Source organism: Chinchilla lanigera, unplaced genomic scaffold (genome assembly GCF_000276665.1).
Source record: "Chinchilla lanigera isolate Chin_1 unplaced genomic scaffold, ChiLan1.0 scaffold00010, whole genome shotgun sequence".
In the NCBI taxonomy this organism is placed as follows: Eukaryota; Metazoa; Chordata; class Mammalia; order Rodentia; family Chinchillidae; genus Chinchilla; species Chinchilla lanigera.
In genome coordinates, this window is record NW_004955411.1 from 8,559,920 (window position 1) to 8,577,266 (window position 17,347).

General features: G+C 36.6%; 1 protein-coding gene across 1 annotated transcript in view; it reads left to right on the forward strand.

Moving 5' to 3' along the window:
- Positions 1–17,347, forward strand: part of Bckdhb (branched chain keto acid dehydrogenase E1, beta polypeptide) — a gene marked incomplete at its 5' end in the record, with an annotated part of 198,690 nt that overhangs the window by 132,045 nt on the left and 49,298 nt on the right. The window contains 1 exon segment of the mRNA XM_005377677.2: positions 9,314–9,400. Coding sequence (XP_005377734.1) covers positions 9,314–9,400 — 87 coding nt within the window.

A 17,347-nucleotide genomic window follows, 5' to 3' on the forward strand; every position in this document is an offset into this window, starting at 1 on the left:
CTGTACAACATTAAAAGTTTAGATGGTGAAAGTGCTTCTTTGCTTTATGCAAAGATTTCACCTTTCCTGGTTGGCGTGTGTCTCCTCCTGAGTCCTGGTGCAGGGTGGAACAGGGGTCCGAGGCTCAGAAGGCCGGATGCTGTGTAAGTAGACAGCAGGTTTCTGTGTGCCCAGGACTGCAGGTGCCCGTACTGTTGTATGTTATCTTTGACACTCTCATCAGCTGATTTGCTGGAGAAGATTCTTTGAAGGAAAGAATCCTATCTCGGACAGTCAGTTGGGGAAGACTTATCACAGTAGAGTCATAAGGAAAATGTTTTCTTTATGCTTATTTTAAAATACAGGACAGTGAAGAAACCCCAGTGTGATGTTTTTTAAGGAAAGACATGGTACACAACTGATAATTTGATGGCTTATTTTTCTATTTGAAACATCATATTATGAAAACATTTTATTTCTGTCCCCAAAGGGGCCAGTTTAGGAAATTAGATATAGGAAGCTGTTTGAAAACCCTGTCCGTATCAACGCAAAAGATAAATGGGGCTGGCTTTTTAAAAGGGGGTCGCACAGATTGCAGTAGACATTTTTCCAAAGAAGGTAACCAGGTTACCAATAAGTACATGAAGCAGTGTTCTACACCTCTCCTTATTAGGGAAATGCAAATCTAACTATAGGGAAATAGCCACCTCTTAACCCTTAGGATGGCTGCTATCCAAAACACAGAAAATAACAAATATTAGAAATGATGTGTTAGAAATTTGTGAATTCTTTCTTGGTGATATGGTATAATTATGATGAGAAACAGTATGGTTATTTTGAGAAGATTAAATATAGTGTTATGATGTGACCTAGCAATTCTACCTCAGGATATATCCCCCAAAGCAGTGAAAGTAGGGCCTCCAGCCAAGATCTGTATACTCGTGTTCATGGCAGATTATTACCAGAAGGTAAAAGGAATCCCAGTGTCTACCCACGGGTCCACCCACAGGAAGTAGATAAATAAAATGTGACATATACACACTGTAAAATGTGTTCACCCTTAAGGGAAATTGTGACACACAATACAACATGGGAGGACCTCGAAAATACTGTGTGAAGTGAAATAAGCAAAGCTACAAAGGGGCAAGTACAGCGATTCCACTTACATGCATTTCCTACAGTAGTCAAGTGCATAGGCGTGGGAAGTAGACATTGAGCAGGGTGCGGGTAGGGAAGAGGAAGGAGTTACTGTTCAGCGTCTAGAGAGCATTAGCCGGGGAAGATGGGGAAGTAGTGGAGATGAATATTTGTACAGCAGTATAAAGGTACTTAATGCCACAGAACCGTCCAATTAAAAATAGTTCAAATGATAGAAAAAATAGAAAGCATCAGTTGACTTTTTCAGTCAGTCTATAATCATACCCTGAACACCAAACTAGACATAGTGCATGTCAAACCAGGATAACAAGGCACTGTCATGTAAGTGAAGACAAACTGCCTGGATTACTGAATAATAAATATTAGTAGGACAATGCTACCAGTGATGTTTTTCTTTTGAGTCAGCTTCTAAACTGACCAAATCCTGTATATTAGGTATTGGCTGTTGTACTTCCACTTTTTCACTTACTAAAATATTATTTACATATTTATAGGAGGTTTTACTTATTTGGTATTTGCAAATGATTCCTGCCATTGCAAACTCCGAAGAAAAACCCAAATGAGACAGACTAGCTCTAAAAATAGATGTTACGTTACGGTACGACGCCCTGATTGTGTATCAAAAGCACAACTTACCTTTTTTAAAAAATCATTTTTTGAAGTTCTTTTTCATGGAAGCTAACAGTAGTGTTATCTAAATAACATAATTTCTTATTTTCATTGAAAGAGATTGATAACTTTGAAGTATAGATGGGGTAGAAGCTCATGGAAATATTTTTAAGTCCTGCCAAAAAATGACAGGAAGAATTTTTGAAGAATTATTTTTTGCAGAGAAAAATACATGTTGCTTACTAGAGGTGGATATGCTTCGAGTGATGTTAAAACTAATAGGACAAACGAACAATAGCAACCAAAAAACTTTGAAAACATTTACTTACCCATTCTTAATTACAAATCTACTACCTGTTCACTACTTCCATAAAATACCTGGGTCGTTATCATGATCTTTTGTTATAAGGAAAGAAAAAATTTCTGTTCAGGACCAGTCTTGCATTTGTGTACTCGTTACAATTATGCAGCCTTAAAAATGTGTTAAAACAGAAACATGTTTTATCCTGCTAACTCTTGAATCTAACACCAATCTAGAGCAGGAAAAATAGGTCAAAGGAGTTCACCCAGGTAGTCCTTTATCAGAATTAAAACTATCAGAACTATTAGAGATACTAGGTTCTAGGATTTCCCTTTTATTGTCCTTTATGATATTCTTGGCCCTGCCTGAGAGAAGAAAGCCATCAAACACTTGGAAGCTAGAGAGTGGTCACTGTGTTCATATCCCTTCCTTTTTTGAGCAGTGTAAGTAAAATTTATTAAACATCTGCGTACACAAGTATGCATTACATATTTTAGTTAGGGAAAGAATATTCAGTACTGAATTGCACTCTTTTAAATGCTTTTAACATATTTTGGAGGATAGTGTAGAGATCCCTTTCCCCAATCCATGAAAAAGAATACTCCCCCAAACTGAGAAACAAAACAAAACAAAACATGCTTTGGTACTTTCCCAGCCTGCTTATTTTTTAAAAGATACCTATTTGTCCCACACTAACAATAAAATCAGCACAAGTGGCTCAATGTTATGTACACATATGCTGTGTTCTGTGAGACACAAATATAACTAACACATGGGCCAGGGATATAGCTCAGCAGCACAGCGCCTGCCTGGCAAGCGTGAGGTGATGAGTTTGATTCCTGTTATCAAACAACAACAAAACAAATATAAGTAATAGTCTCCAAACTTTGCATATGATTGGAGGGCTGTTCTAGCAGGTGAAGTCATTGTCTGTTTTGAGATAGTGTCTTGCTATGTGGTTCAGGCTATTTGTGAACTCATTGTGTAGCTCACACTAGTCTTGAACTCATCATCCTCCTGCCTCAGCCTCCCGAGTGCTGAGATTACACGTGTGCACCACGACACTTTGCACTGGTGTTCTCTAGAGAGGTGTGCTACCTTGATTCTATTCTCTGACTCTTCTACCCTGGTTTTAGGTTTCATAGAGTATTGTTGCATTTTCAGCTACCTCAAATTCTATTAGAAATGTTGGGTATCTGATAAGAAAAAGAGAAAATGATACTGGGTTTTTAAAATAATATATGAAAGTCCACCTTGTGGGACCAGCCAGGAAGGGGGTGTATGAGAGTGGATCTTGAGGAAGGGATACAGTATCTTTTGACTTAGAGAAGAAACTGTCAGGTGGGAAGATACTGGTTTCATTTACAGAATAGCCAGTGGTCTAACATGCACATGGTGTAGAGGGGCAGTTGGGAAACGAGCTGTGATGATAAAGTTCATTGGCAGTGGCGTACTTACCTGAAGTGTTTTGAAGTAGCTTTCAGAAGGAATGTCCACTTTTAATTCTGTAACAGTGGGTTTAAGTTCTTCAGTATTTCGGGCATGCTTTTATGGAGAAACAAGTGAACCTGTGAGAATGTTGGAAAATTCCCCAAACCATTTCACCCAGGGGGCGGTCAGTATTACTTGCTCACTCCTCTACCGCCGACTTCATTCAGTTTGCATCGTGCTCTCCGCTGCTCCTTTACCTCCTTTTTCCACATGGGTGATGAAGCCCTGAGCATTTCGTTTTTCTCAGTTTACACCACTTTCCTACAATACTAAAATATTTGTAACCCCGTCACTAACATCCTGCCAAAACGGACTTTTCAGAAGTTTGTCTGGAGCTCACGGCTGTCGTTTCTCTTTCTGCGCTGGTATTTCTCCAGTGGAATACCAGCCCGTGGTCCAGTCATAGGTGGCGGAGTGCTGATTAATAGTGCTTACAAGCTACTAACTAATACGTTTGTAGCCTGTGATTAACTGTGAGAGTTTCTGGCTACCTTATCAGATGAGTTTGGCCACTACACAGCAAAACATTGTAAAGATTCATCTAATTCATTTGCACTGATACTTTAAGCCCTCATTATTGTGTCGTTAATGATTCTGGTTTGTGTAATTGTTCATATGTTCTTGATTAGTGAAACCTGTATGCTTAATGTGTGTTTCACATATAGGAGAAACCGTTAAAAGGTAAGCTTTGATGTTTCCTTTGCTTTTCATTAGCTTTGTGTTCAGATAGAAAATTTTAAATGAGCCATGGATTGCCGACCAAAGTGTTACCTTCTTACGTTATCTTATCAGTTGTTGGAATAGGCTGCTGAACGTGGTTTGGTGAGACAGAAAAACTTGCTAGTGAATTGGAGCAAGAAGTAGTACATATATTGCTTTTTTAGATGTCAGTCTTGCACTTTTAGGCATATGCAAGCTTAATGGTCTGCCTGTCTGTATCATTTTCTCCTGGAATGACAGCTTAATAGTTTTCCTGGTTGGATTGTATTAAAGTCTTTCAAGGCTACATTCACTAAAACATATGTGTGATGTTTGGGCAGCCAATGTCTGTGTGATCATTTTAAGGGAGTATAATTTAGCCCCTGTTACCACAGATATGGCATTGTTAAAGCTACGTTAGTGTGTGTGTTTTGATGCTATTGATTTCCTGACAAAACCCATTTTCAAGGTAGTGTAATAGCACTTACACATCTCCAAGAACGTTTTTAACTATGAAATAAGATTATAAATTAAGCAATAGCATAAATTTTAAAACACAACACATATACATATAATATACAGTTAAGCAGTGTGTGCTAATAGATTTTTTTGTCCAGTTCATTGTCTGGGAGAATTCACCGTGTTCAGGGCATTGTGCCAGGTGTCCTGCGTGGACAACTTTACTTTGTCACCACTACTGAAGATGTGTTAGAGGGTGGACGGTGGGGCAGCGTTACCAAGTGGCCACACGAGAAACAAATGACCTTCAAGGCTTCCCCGGAAGGGGTGTTGAGATGTCTTGTTAGCAGTGCCTTGTGCTCAGGGCTGGGGTTCTGTTCGCTTTTCTTTTGATGGGATGCTGCTGCCGCACGGTGGAAAAAGTGACGATTTGGAATGATGAGAAAATTCCTAGACTTTCAGGACAGTTTGAAGTATTCCTGAGGCTGGGGATTTAGCTCAGCGGCACAGTGCCTGCCTGGCAAGCGCAAGGTCGTGAGTTCGCTTCTGGGTACCGGAAACAAACAAACAAACAAACAAACGAACAACAACAAAAAAGGAAAGAAAGTATTCCTGAAAGATCTTCAAAGGCCTTGCAGAGAATAGTCTTTCTCTTTTGAAGCACAAGATAGGGAGAAGTGAGTCACACTCCACACCTTTAATCGGCCTGGCTTTGCTGCGGCCATTTGTCATTTGAACTCATTGGTTCCCAGCGTGCAGCAGGCCAGGACGAGGCGCAGTTTTCACGGGTGAAAAGAGAAGCAGGTACACAAAGTCCAGTCTTGCGTGATCTTTCCTGGCTTTGACTGGTTCAGTTTTCATAGTGAAAAGTTGTTTAAACACTTACAAATTTTTTCAAGTGGACAAGTAAATGTATTTCAGAAGAAAATTTCAAAGTTAAAAACAAAATTCTTCCAAAGAAAAGGAGCTTTAAAGTATTATTAGTTTTTATATCTATTGTTACTTATTTTTTTTAAATTAATGGCAATTCACATTCAAAAGTACCGTATTTTTTACTGTCTAAATGCATAAAAACGTTAAATCGGGTTAGACAGATTTCCTGGCAGTGGTATATTACTTTGCCTACATGTGCAAATATTAAAAGACGGTTATAGTTGAAAAAAACCTCATTTGATAAGAATAGCAGAATACCTAATTTAATTACACAGAATTGAAAGAGTAACATTCTCTTGAGCAAATGTATGATGATCTCATTTTGACGAGTGTTAATTTCCAAATTTTATAGCAGTCCTTAGGAATTTTAGTGATTTAAAATTACAAATGATAAAATCATATATCAAATAGGATTTCTGTTATACCTAAAAAAATGATTGAACTGTATTGACACTTCAATGTATGCTAATTATTTGAGATTATGACTGAAATGTATCAGTGTTATTTCTGTAATTTGATTTTTCAGCACTGTGTACTTTTTTCTTTTGAGATAGGCTCTGGCTGTGTAGCTGGCCTCGAACTCATGGCGATCCTCTTGCCTCAGTTTCCTGAGTGCTGCAATTAGAGGTGTGTGCCACCATGCCCAGCTGACCTAACTCTGTTTTACACATTTAAAAACCTTTCAGATAACAGAGATTATTTTTAAGAAGAAAAGAAAGAACTGTGAGCTACTTCCAAATTAAATGAAACCTTGACCGAAAATGCCCAGCGCAGAGCAAGCTGCCCAGCGGTCTCCGCGGCAGTCGTTGATAACCGGGGTTGTTACCTCCAGCTTCCCCTGGCACAGCCTCTCCTTTACTTACTTGTACGCAGTGGCGATTTCCATGAGCTCAGACTGTGATTACGTTCTCTTGTGTCCACACGCTTGCTCCTGTTGTGTCAGACATTTTTGGAATTACTCTGTTCAACAGAGAGAGCAAACTGCTTGCTTATTTGTTTTGCATTACTAGGAACCAAACCCCGGGATTTCTGATGTATATCCCCAGCCGTTTGTATTTTGTTTTTTTGAGACAGGGGCTCACAAAGTTACCCATACTTTTGTGTGTGTATCTAATATACAAAGATGTTGAAGAACTTGACTATCTCTGATTCCAAAATTTTATTTTTTATTGTATTGAGCATCCACTTTCTTGAGGTTTAAGTGAGGAGCTGGATGTGACCCTGCATAGCGTGCTGTGGGTCACACAGGCAGTGGGAGAGGATGACTGATGGGCTTTCAGGGTACCTGTTTTGTCCCTGAAGCCTGAGATCTTCCCATCCTGTTCTTCCTGAAGGTAGTTCTATGGGATCATTTTAAAATGTCAGTTTGATTCTTGAATTATAATGATAACATAACCTTCAGCATTAATTCAGCGGCTTTCTTTTTTCATTTATTTTAATGAGAATCTTTTCTCTTTTTTTTGTCTTTTTGAGACAGGATCTTGCTATGTAGTTCAGGCTGGCCTGGCCTTGAGCTCACTTTGTAGCCCACGCTGGTCTCAAATTCGCAGTGATCCTCCTGCCTCAGCCTCCTGAGTGCTGGGATTACAGGCGTGCGCCACCATGCCTGGCTAGAATATTTTCAGTAATCTAAAAATACATAAAGTGAAAAATAAAATTTCTTCTGTATACATCCTTCAGTATCTTTTCTGTATGAGAAAAGACTTTTGGTAGTCTTTATAGATATTTTTATAGATTTTTGAATCTTTATAGATTTTTACACACGAGCTCAATATATGCACATGTTGAAAAGATACTTTTTTTAGTGTTCCCATTTTTGTGGTGCTGGTTCTTCACAAAAATGAGATTATATTGTCTGTAACTGGCTTATTTTATTAGTGAACTTATCAAAGACACCTTTCCATGTTCACAGTGTTTTCATGGCTGCATAATACTCTAATGTATTAATGCACTTTAGCCTGTTTAACCATTTCCGCACTGAAGGGCACGTAGAACCTCTGTACGTTTCATCCGCTTATATGTCACGTTGCACAGAACCTCCAGATCGGAAACTTTTGTTCTGGGTCTGTGCTGAGCCTGCCATCTTCTCTGTGCAGACTGCAGTGAGCGTCAGCCTTTCTGCCTGGTACCTGTCGGCTCTCAGGGATTATTCTAAAAAGTTATCGTTTGGTCTTGGATAGGCCTGCGCTCCGATTACGAAGGACCAATCTTGGTGTGGGGCTTTAGGGTAAAAGCAGCATTTTTGTAGAAGTTGCTTCCTTCTACCTGCTAGAAATTTAAGATGAACTCTCTAGCTTGGATGGATGTTGGCTGTCGTCTTTCTATATTGGCAGAGTTCTGAGTTTCAGAGGTGTCAGGCTACGAGTAGCACTTTTATAGCAGTTTCCCCTTTCTACCTGTTAGAAATTTCAGATGTGCCGTCTGGGTTGGATGCATATGGGCTACTTCATCTTTCAAAATTGGCAGAGTTCTGAGTTTCAGGGCTTTGTAAAGGTCCTGATTATCAAATCTGCTTTGTAATCGATTAATTTCAAAAGGAAACATCCTTTAAAGAATATTTTGAAGACATTTTTTCCTTTTTGTGGAGCATTTTTGTCTTTTTATACTTTTATCTAGGTACACTGGAATTTAATTTGTGACTTCTACAAATGCCTTAATTAATTGTAGGCACAAAAAGCTAAATACCAATATTCTGAAATTAACATTTCATGGGAGGTGGGTGATATTCATTAAGATGTTCATAAAATTTTATGTTTTTCAGCACTATTTATGTGGTAGATACGGTAATTTATTTTTGTCATGGCTGTTGGCCATATCTGCTGGCTGAGACTGTGGAATGCTCTTTAATTTCTAACCCATAATTGCATAGAATGAATAAAACATTTTGTTTTAGATTCATATTTTTCTTGGGAGATTTCATTTTATTTTCATAAAATAGTAACATTTTAAGAAAGGTGATAACAAATTGTTAGAAAACTGGAGAAGAAATGACCATTTTTCTGTCATAATATGATAATTTTTCAATGTACTTTAAAGTAGTAACTTGCTGTTGATTTTAATACTTTTGCTCTCAACACAGCTGGTATCCTGCTATGATATCATAGCTATACTTTTTGATTTATGATCGTACAGAGTGTATCATGCACGGTGTACAAAACCACTTTAAACAACAGTGAATAGACTTTGCTTTTATGACACTTTCTATATTACAGTGGACCCATGCTCATTAACCAGATTTTAGTGCACGTTTACTATTATTTTTGTAATAATGTCTTATAAGGGTTCCTCAGATAACTAATGGCTTGATTTTTTTTCTTAGCTACAAGTTTTTCATGGTATTTTTGTTTTCCTTTTCCATAAAACTTGTATTTCCTAAGACTACTGTTATTTATATGCATATTTACCCCCAAATGCTAGAAGTACTTTCACTCTTAAATATGAAGAAAAAAATTGATACCGAAGTCTGAACATATGAAATCATTTTATGACACACAAATATGTAAACAATGCAAAAATCAGAAAATTGTCCAGTTGAGAGGGAGTTGTAACTCCTGAGGTATAAAACTGACTTGCTGATTTTGTTTTATTTATTCATTGTAAACATTTTGGTTATGTAATTAAACTATCATCATATACTTGAAATCTGTGTTCTTTTCAATGTCAGGTTTTCTTTTTCTTTCTCAGTCTGTGATCAAAACGGGACGACTCTTAATCAGTCACGAGGCTCCCTTGACAGGTGGTTTTGCATCTGAGATCAGCTCCACAGTTCAGGTAAGATGAGTTGTGGACTCTGGGTTTAACATTTGTGAAGTTGTGTATGTGTATTCCAGGAAGAAAAGAAGTTAATAATCACAGCATCTAAAAGTATGAACTTGTTGAAATTGTAGATTTTCCATTCTATGTTGTCTTTTAATTAATGGTATAATTAAATGTAGTAAAGAAAATTTAAATGAGTAAAAGTGAAAAAGAAAACCTTTGGGGAAAGTGAGTTTGAACTGAGTAATTTATTAACTTTGCTTGTATTTGTTAGATGAGCAGTAACACTCTTTTAAGTTTCAGTCTGATGTTTTTCTTAATAAAACTTAAATAATAGGAAATGGATTGAATGTGAACTTGATCTTAGATTTTCAAAGCTTTTTACCTTCCAGATCTCAAGCTAGTAAAGTGTAAATTGAATAAATACTTTTTAAAATAATTTATTAATTTAATCAATAAGTAAGCCATGTTAGAGGCAATGCTTTAGAAGTGGTTTAAAAGCTTACTTCTGTTTAAAGTTGTTTGTTTCAGATGCCACATGCCAGGAGAAATCCTGTACACCTCTTATCTGCAGGACTTTCACTTAAAACTTTCTTCATTTTTATATCATAGGTATGAATAATTTAAAGGACTTCTATTTTTCCTAATTTTTAAAATTAAACATGAATTATTTTAAATATAGAGCACATGCTTTTTAAACCCAGAATATCTTTGCAGTTTGCACTTTACTGGTGTTAAGGTGCTTTAATTATTAAGACATATCAGTAGAGAATTCCTTTAAGAGTGAGTTGCTTGATAATTTGACATAAAATTATAGTTGATGAATAGTGATAAATTATTTTTAAACATTTAACCAGTAAAAAATGACTTTTACCAGTAAAATATTTTAATTACTAATTAAGGAAATTAAAAATATTTTAAATTAGATGAAGTAAACAAACATAAATAATTCAAAGACTAGATCAGAATTAATGTTACTTTTCTGTTGTGTGTTCACTAACAAAATTAAGGAAAGTTAGCATGTTCATATTTAACTAGTATCATTTAACTACCGTGAGTACCAAGTATTTACTGTATATTTTACTGAGTAGCATAATGAACTAAATTTTCTTAAAAATGGGAATTACAAGAATGAATCATTATAATATGAAAACGTTAATTTCAAGCCAGAGGCAAAACTGGAAAAAGAAACTAGATTTCCTGACGCCTCGTCCATGTGGTGTCCTGGACAATTTAAAATTGCAGTGACTGCCGCTGATAGAAGCTGTGGCAGCCCGCTTCGTTTTAGCCACTGACTGCTTGTTGCCATGCCCAGAGTTCATTTGCACTTAGGAGGAACACCAGTAGAATATACTTTTGATTCCTTTTGTGACATTTGCCCTAAGTATGCTTTAAAAATTTTCTCTCCATAAATTATTCGTGGGCAGTAATTGAATATAACATGGTTTTTAGATGAAAACAACAGAGACAGATGATCTTATGTCTCTTGGTTTTGAATAAGATGATATGGATTCATTTATAGAAAAATGTTTCTGAGGCCCCATGAATACATTAGTGAATCCTTGTTTGAGAAACACTTTATTAAGAGTTAAACAGAGACACTAAAAATAGCTGACACCAAAAATCATGAATATACTCTCAAAATAAGATTCTAAATATATATGATAATAATTGGGAAAAGCTATCAGTGGGATTACCCAGAATACAGTTGTATTCAAATCATAATATGAAGACCCCGAAGTGAGGCATTTAGTAACACTCTCAGACTCCCAGGAATGTGTTCATAGACCCTCAGATGTCCACGGTCTGTAGTTCGAGAAATACTGACCGATGCCAGTGACATTCCACTTACTGTGTTTGTCCTCCAAAATGCCTGTCACTTACCCCATACTTCGTAAACACGGGGCGGGCCTGGACTTGCACAGGTGGCCTGAGTAAGTGTTCAGTGTGTACATCTGCATTCCTGATTCGGAGTCCGCTGTGCCCCAGAGGGAAGTAGAAGTTCTGGGTTCTTCATAAAGTTCTGTTTTCCGTGATAAAGTCGTTGAATCAGTGAAGCACAAAGTGATTTAGCCAGTACTGTGAAGTTTTGTAATGGAGGTCTGCACTTACCATTCTAGGTAATTAAGATTTTGATTTATTAATATGAAGGTGAACTTGAAAATGAACACAGTTGTTTTTACTTAATTCAGATTTTATTTGCACAAGTAGAGGGTGCAGAAAATGAGATTAAATAAAATTTAATGAACTTGATATTCCCACATATTTGCATTTTGTGCGCTTTATGTATTGATAAGGGATATTTTAAAAGTCTTTCACAGTAATGTTTACGTGTCATTTTGTGTGTCTGAGTAAGATCTACTTTTCAGTAACTGTTTTATGCACATATTCAATGTGACACAATGTACTACACGCAGCGTCGTCTCAGTGGTTACTCATATTGTAAGTAAAACCTGTATCAAATTACCAGCGCCTTAGGTTGTATAAACTGAGGTCTTTTTAAGAGTGAGGTGCAGTTGCTTTTGCCCCTTGGAATGATTCATAATTCCATCATCTTTTTTTCTTTTGCTTGCACATAACTTGTAAATTTAAAAAGGATAAAATAGAGTTAACATTAAAAACCAACTTTCTGGGAGAACAGGAAAAATGTATGCAAAGAGATTTTATTGTCATCTTGGAAAAGAAGTTTGAAATTATGAATGAGAGTGATCTGTAAATCTGAATACTATTGATTAAAATACTGAGTTATTCTATGTGAAATGAGTAGATTTCACAAGGTAAATAAAATATTTTGCTTCACAGGCATTATTACGTAAAAGATATCTGGTAGTGTTTTAAAAGCTCATTTAAATTCAATGTAATTTTTTGAAAACAGTATTGTAAGAAAATGGTTAGTAATTTGTTTTATTAACTTCAAATCTAGGTGCACTAAAAACTTGAAATATTCTGTTTTATTCAAATTTAAAATTATTACCCATATTAAAAATAAAATATTGAAGAGCAGTGTAGAGGACATCTTTTTGACTTTATATTTGTTATTTTTAGAGAGAAAAGTTATAATGTGCTGCCTAAGATTAAATATCAAAATAGTGAACATTTTAACCCTGTTTTAGTGTTATTGGCATCACTATGAAAAGATTCCTTTTAGTCATACAGATAAAACAGGGAAAGAAAGTATAGTCATAATTTATATAACTCTCTAATTTACAGCAGATGGCTCTTCTATCAGACAGAGACTTCAGTATCCAAATCTTTTAAGTTTTTTCATGCCTGGTACTTATTCTCCATATACCTACTTATTTAAAAAATATATTGTTAACAGTCTTAGTCTCAGGTAATACTGAACACAAGTGATTAGACTACCTTATATTGATTAGATGTAAAATTTCTCTCTTTATAGATAGATAGATCGATATAAATGATAACAAAAAATTTTTTAAAACAGTGCATTTAATCTGAGTCGCTTTGCATTTCTATTGGATTTAATATGGAAGTTCACTGAGAAGTAGACCGAGCTGAAGCCTGGTGCCTTTGTCCCGCTCTGGGAAAGATTTCCTGGTTGGTCATCCAGAGCTTCCCTGTCTCTTCCCATCTAACTTAACATTACCATCTGTTCTCACTTTGGGGTAAGGAAACTTTTCCCTTTTTTTCTTTCTTTTGACACTTCAAATGCTGCTTGAAGCTATGTATTGTGCACGCTGATGTGTAGAAACATGCAGACAGCAGAGTTTAGATAATTTATCGACCTTTCTATTCTGTAGGAATTTCATTGGTTTAGAAAATGACATACATTAATTTTATGGTACGCTTGTATTCCTCATCTTTATATAACCACTGTTTGAACGTTTTTCTTCTCAAAGAAAGTATTCACTTCATCTATTTTCATAGTCACCCAAATTAATGTGTATATTTTAGCATGCAGGATTCAATACAAGTATTATCTATTTATTAAATGTTACAACCAAATAATTTGTGGTGTTTTAACAACTTTAACACAATTTCTCTAATTGTTGTAGAGGTCAAGTTTATTATTAATTTCATATACATGATAAAATAGGCTTGTTTCTGGTACAATTGTGTGATAATAAAAGAAGAGTTTTTTTGTTTGGATTTAATACTTAATAAGAGTGCCAAAAATTTTAGGGATTGTGGTTGGCTTAAAGGTTTGAGGTTTTTCTTTTTTTTTTTTTTAACACATGGAAGCAATAAGTCTGCAGTAAAGAGTCCAGTTGGAGAGGATGGTAAGTTTCCATACCATTGTTTTATCCTCTCTGTGCGGTCTCTTTTCTGAGAATAAGAACTCAGAAGAGTGTGCGTTCCGACATATATTTTTAAGGTAATCAGGTTCTGATAGTTTAAAAGGATTTTTATAGGGCCCACACGAATCAGTGTGTGGAAAGTTTCATAACTTTCAACAAAAGAATTTTGCTCTTATTGTTCCACTTTAGGAAGGTTTGTTGAGAGGGATTTTTTTTCTTACGCACTTACTACTACCAAATATATAAGCATTGTGTGTAAGTACATCAGTCTAAAAGAGAGGAGAACATCCTCAATGGTACTGATTTTTACCGCTCCGTGAAGTGTTTAACTAATATTACCAAGTGGATCTATTCAGAGAAATCCAGAAAAACGGTCAGGGGAGTAATGTGATGAGTACTTCATTGCAATTTTGTATTCTCAATTTAAAAAAAAATTCACCTATAATGGAAAACATTTGCCAACAACCACAGTAAATTAATCAGGAGAAGTATGCTTTTGTGCTAGAAGATGGAGCCAGAGCATCAAAAAAGCAGTTTCGCTCCGAGTGTTCAAATACAGGATGGCCTCTTTAAAGTGCAGTTCTGCCCTGAAGCCTGTTAAGCATTCTGTAAACAACTTCTGTGGCCAAAGAGAGGCACCAAAGCCTGAGTCTCTTCAGGGGTGAATAGCGGGTGAGTTCACTTGATGACTATGTGCGGTGAGACCTGCGGTGTGCGCTCTCGGTTCTCGTCCCTGCTCGGGTCCCCTCCCAGGTCGCCCGCTCTGGCAGTGTGCGTGTGACAGCTTTGCGCCATCGGCGCTCCCCTCCAGTTTGCCTTTCCTCCAGGGTACGTTTGAACATTGACATCGCTCCTGTGGGAAACTTCAGATTTGAGACCTCCACATTTGACCTGCTGTGCAGCTTTTCATTCAGGATTTTAGTTTCTTATTTATTTGGGTGGTGAAAAAAACTTGTGTTTTAAAATCATTTCTATGAAAGGGTTGAAAAAACACTAAGAATAGGTATAAATGAGCATGTGGGTAGTTGTCAGTTTATGGAAATCAGCTAATCTCAAAATAATTTTCGTTTTCTCAGCTCTTTCTGACCCTTTATAACTGTTTTTCACACAGCTTTCTTCCCCAGTCTCCTGCCTCTCATCACATTATTGTCCATTATTTTCTTAAAAGCAACAAAGAAACAACTACAAAACTAATTTTGTTCATCCTCCGTTTAAAAACCAGTAGATCTTCTTTGCCTACAGCAGTAAGATCCTTGTTTCAGCATTCAGGATCCTGATCTATCCAAACCAGTGTTCCCAATGTTATTTCTTACATTCTCTGTCGACTCTAATATGCTAGTCACATTGGCTGCCTGGCCATTTTCGGAATGTAATCTATTCTTATAATGTATCTTTACTGAGTGCCTTGAGCGCCGCCTTAATAGAAACATTTGATCTAGAAGAGTAGAGTTCTTATTTGGACAGTTAGAATTTAGTGGAGACAGTAGATGATAAACAGATAATTATAGTATGGAACAAGTTCGAATACAGTACTCAGCGCATGATAGGATTATAAAATATTTGATCACTTAACCCAGATGTGAAAGCTAAGCTTCACTGTTGGATGAATATGATCCTGGAAGTGAAAGGAAGCAAGTGTTCTAGGTAGAATTAACCGTGTGAGTAAGAGGACCTGGAGAGTGTTTGTTCCTCCAGTGATCAGAGTGGTTTTGGTATTGGTCCTGAGTAATTTGCAAGGCTGCATCATGAAGTAAGGATTGACTGATAGGAATTAGAGGCTGGAGAATCTTAGGTGTCATTTTAAGGAATTTGATCTTATGTGAATGACATAGATATGACAGAGTAGAGCCAACTCACAAGGATCTAAATGCCTATTTCCCCGTATATTTAAAATACACCTTACAGGGTTCCCAGCAAATAGGAAGTAGAGGAACTCAAACTGTAATGGTCACAGATAATATCATTACTTAAGCAAAAGGGATTTTATGCAGAAGATTAAAGTGGAAAAACCCTTTGCTAATTATGTTGAATGTACGTGGGAGGCAGTGAGACAGGAAGTAATGGAGATGCACTTTTAAAAACTGAGTAATCTAGAGATTTGTAGGTCTTCTAAACCAAGGGCATAGGGGAAGGGCTGGTGAGAAAGGTGAATTTTAGAAAGCAGGAGAATCTGAAAGCATGACCCATTGGCTGATTAGAAAGAAGGTTAAGCCCATCATTTTGTGGATGATGAGTGCCTAAGAGAGGGATGAAATGTGTTTTGAGGACTGAGGAGTGACTAAGGTATAAGAAGAGGTTAAGGATCGAATATCTTATGATAGCTGAGGTCATGGATACAGATATGATCTCATAGGAGAAGGTGTTAACAAAATTTCTTAAGGTGCTACCCGTTGTACCAACAGTTGAAAGAAAAAGAGGAAGAAGAGCTATGGAGAAAGGTTAGATAGAGTGGCTAAGAGAAGGAAAAGGGTAGGATATTTAAAACAGCGGGGTATTTACAGTGGCCAGAAGTATTAAATGCTTCTAGAGTTTGTCACCTGAAGATTGTACCTCGGATGTCGCGACTCAAAAAAGTAGATGACTTTGATGGAAGCAGAGGAGTAGCTAAAGTAGGAGCCAGATTATATTTAGGGCACTGAGTAGAGATTCAAAATAATAAATATAGATGCTTTTAGAAACTTAACTCCTAAGGAATGGAGAGGAATGAAGGACAGTAGCTCCCACTTACTTATGCTTTCTCTTTCTGCACTTTCACTTATTCAGGGTTACCTGTGGTCTGAGTGTGAAAGAGAAATTTCCAGAAATAAACAGTTTGAGTTTTGAATTACAGAGCATGATGAAGTCTCTCCCAGGATGGGCATCACTCTTTGTCGGTGTATCTGTGCTATATACACTACCACCCCTTTAATCAGTTATCAGGGCCGCAGTGTTTGTGTCTTCAGCAGCCGAAGGTCAAGACTATTGATGCTGGCTGGCAATTTTACTCCAGGATGTCATTATAACTTTTATTATCAGTTGTTGCCAGTCTCCTACTGTGCATAATTTATAAATCAGGCTTTATCATGGATATATATGTGTAGGAAAAAACATAGTATATTATGGTTTGGTACAGACTTGGAACATACCTTGTCCAGATAAGGGAGGACTCCTGTCTTTAGAAACAGAGCAGCCATTGGTAATTCCTGCCATCTTGTCTTGTGAGACTGTGTATTGTCTTTAATTTTTTTAATAATTATTTTTTTATTCTCTTTAATGGTTTGAACAATCTTCCATTCCTGCATCTGGTAATCTGTGCAGCTTCGTTGAAGATAACAATATGTAATATAACAACCGCTGCTAATTCCTATCATTTTGTTTTGAAACCCTGTATCATTTTTAATGTTCTTCCTTTGTTTTGTTTGTGTCTGTGATGTTGGCATTTTGCTGTTGGTCTTTTTTTTTACAACTCTCTTTAAAATAAAATTTAAAAAAAGAGAAACAGACTCAATCTCTTAATGCTATTTTCTCACCAAAGAATGCCTTTTTCTCAAGTTGCCGTACTCTGTTGCAGAATCTTTAACTTCCTGTCCTCTCCACCTCCTCTTCTTCCCCACTAGCACATCGGTCAGAACTGTAGTGTTTCTCAAATCTGCCCTCTTCCCTCCATTCCCTCAACAAACTCTTAAGTGAACTTTAAAAAAGAAGAGTAGCTGGGGATTTAGCT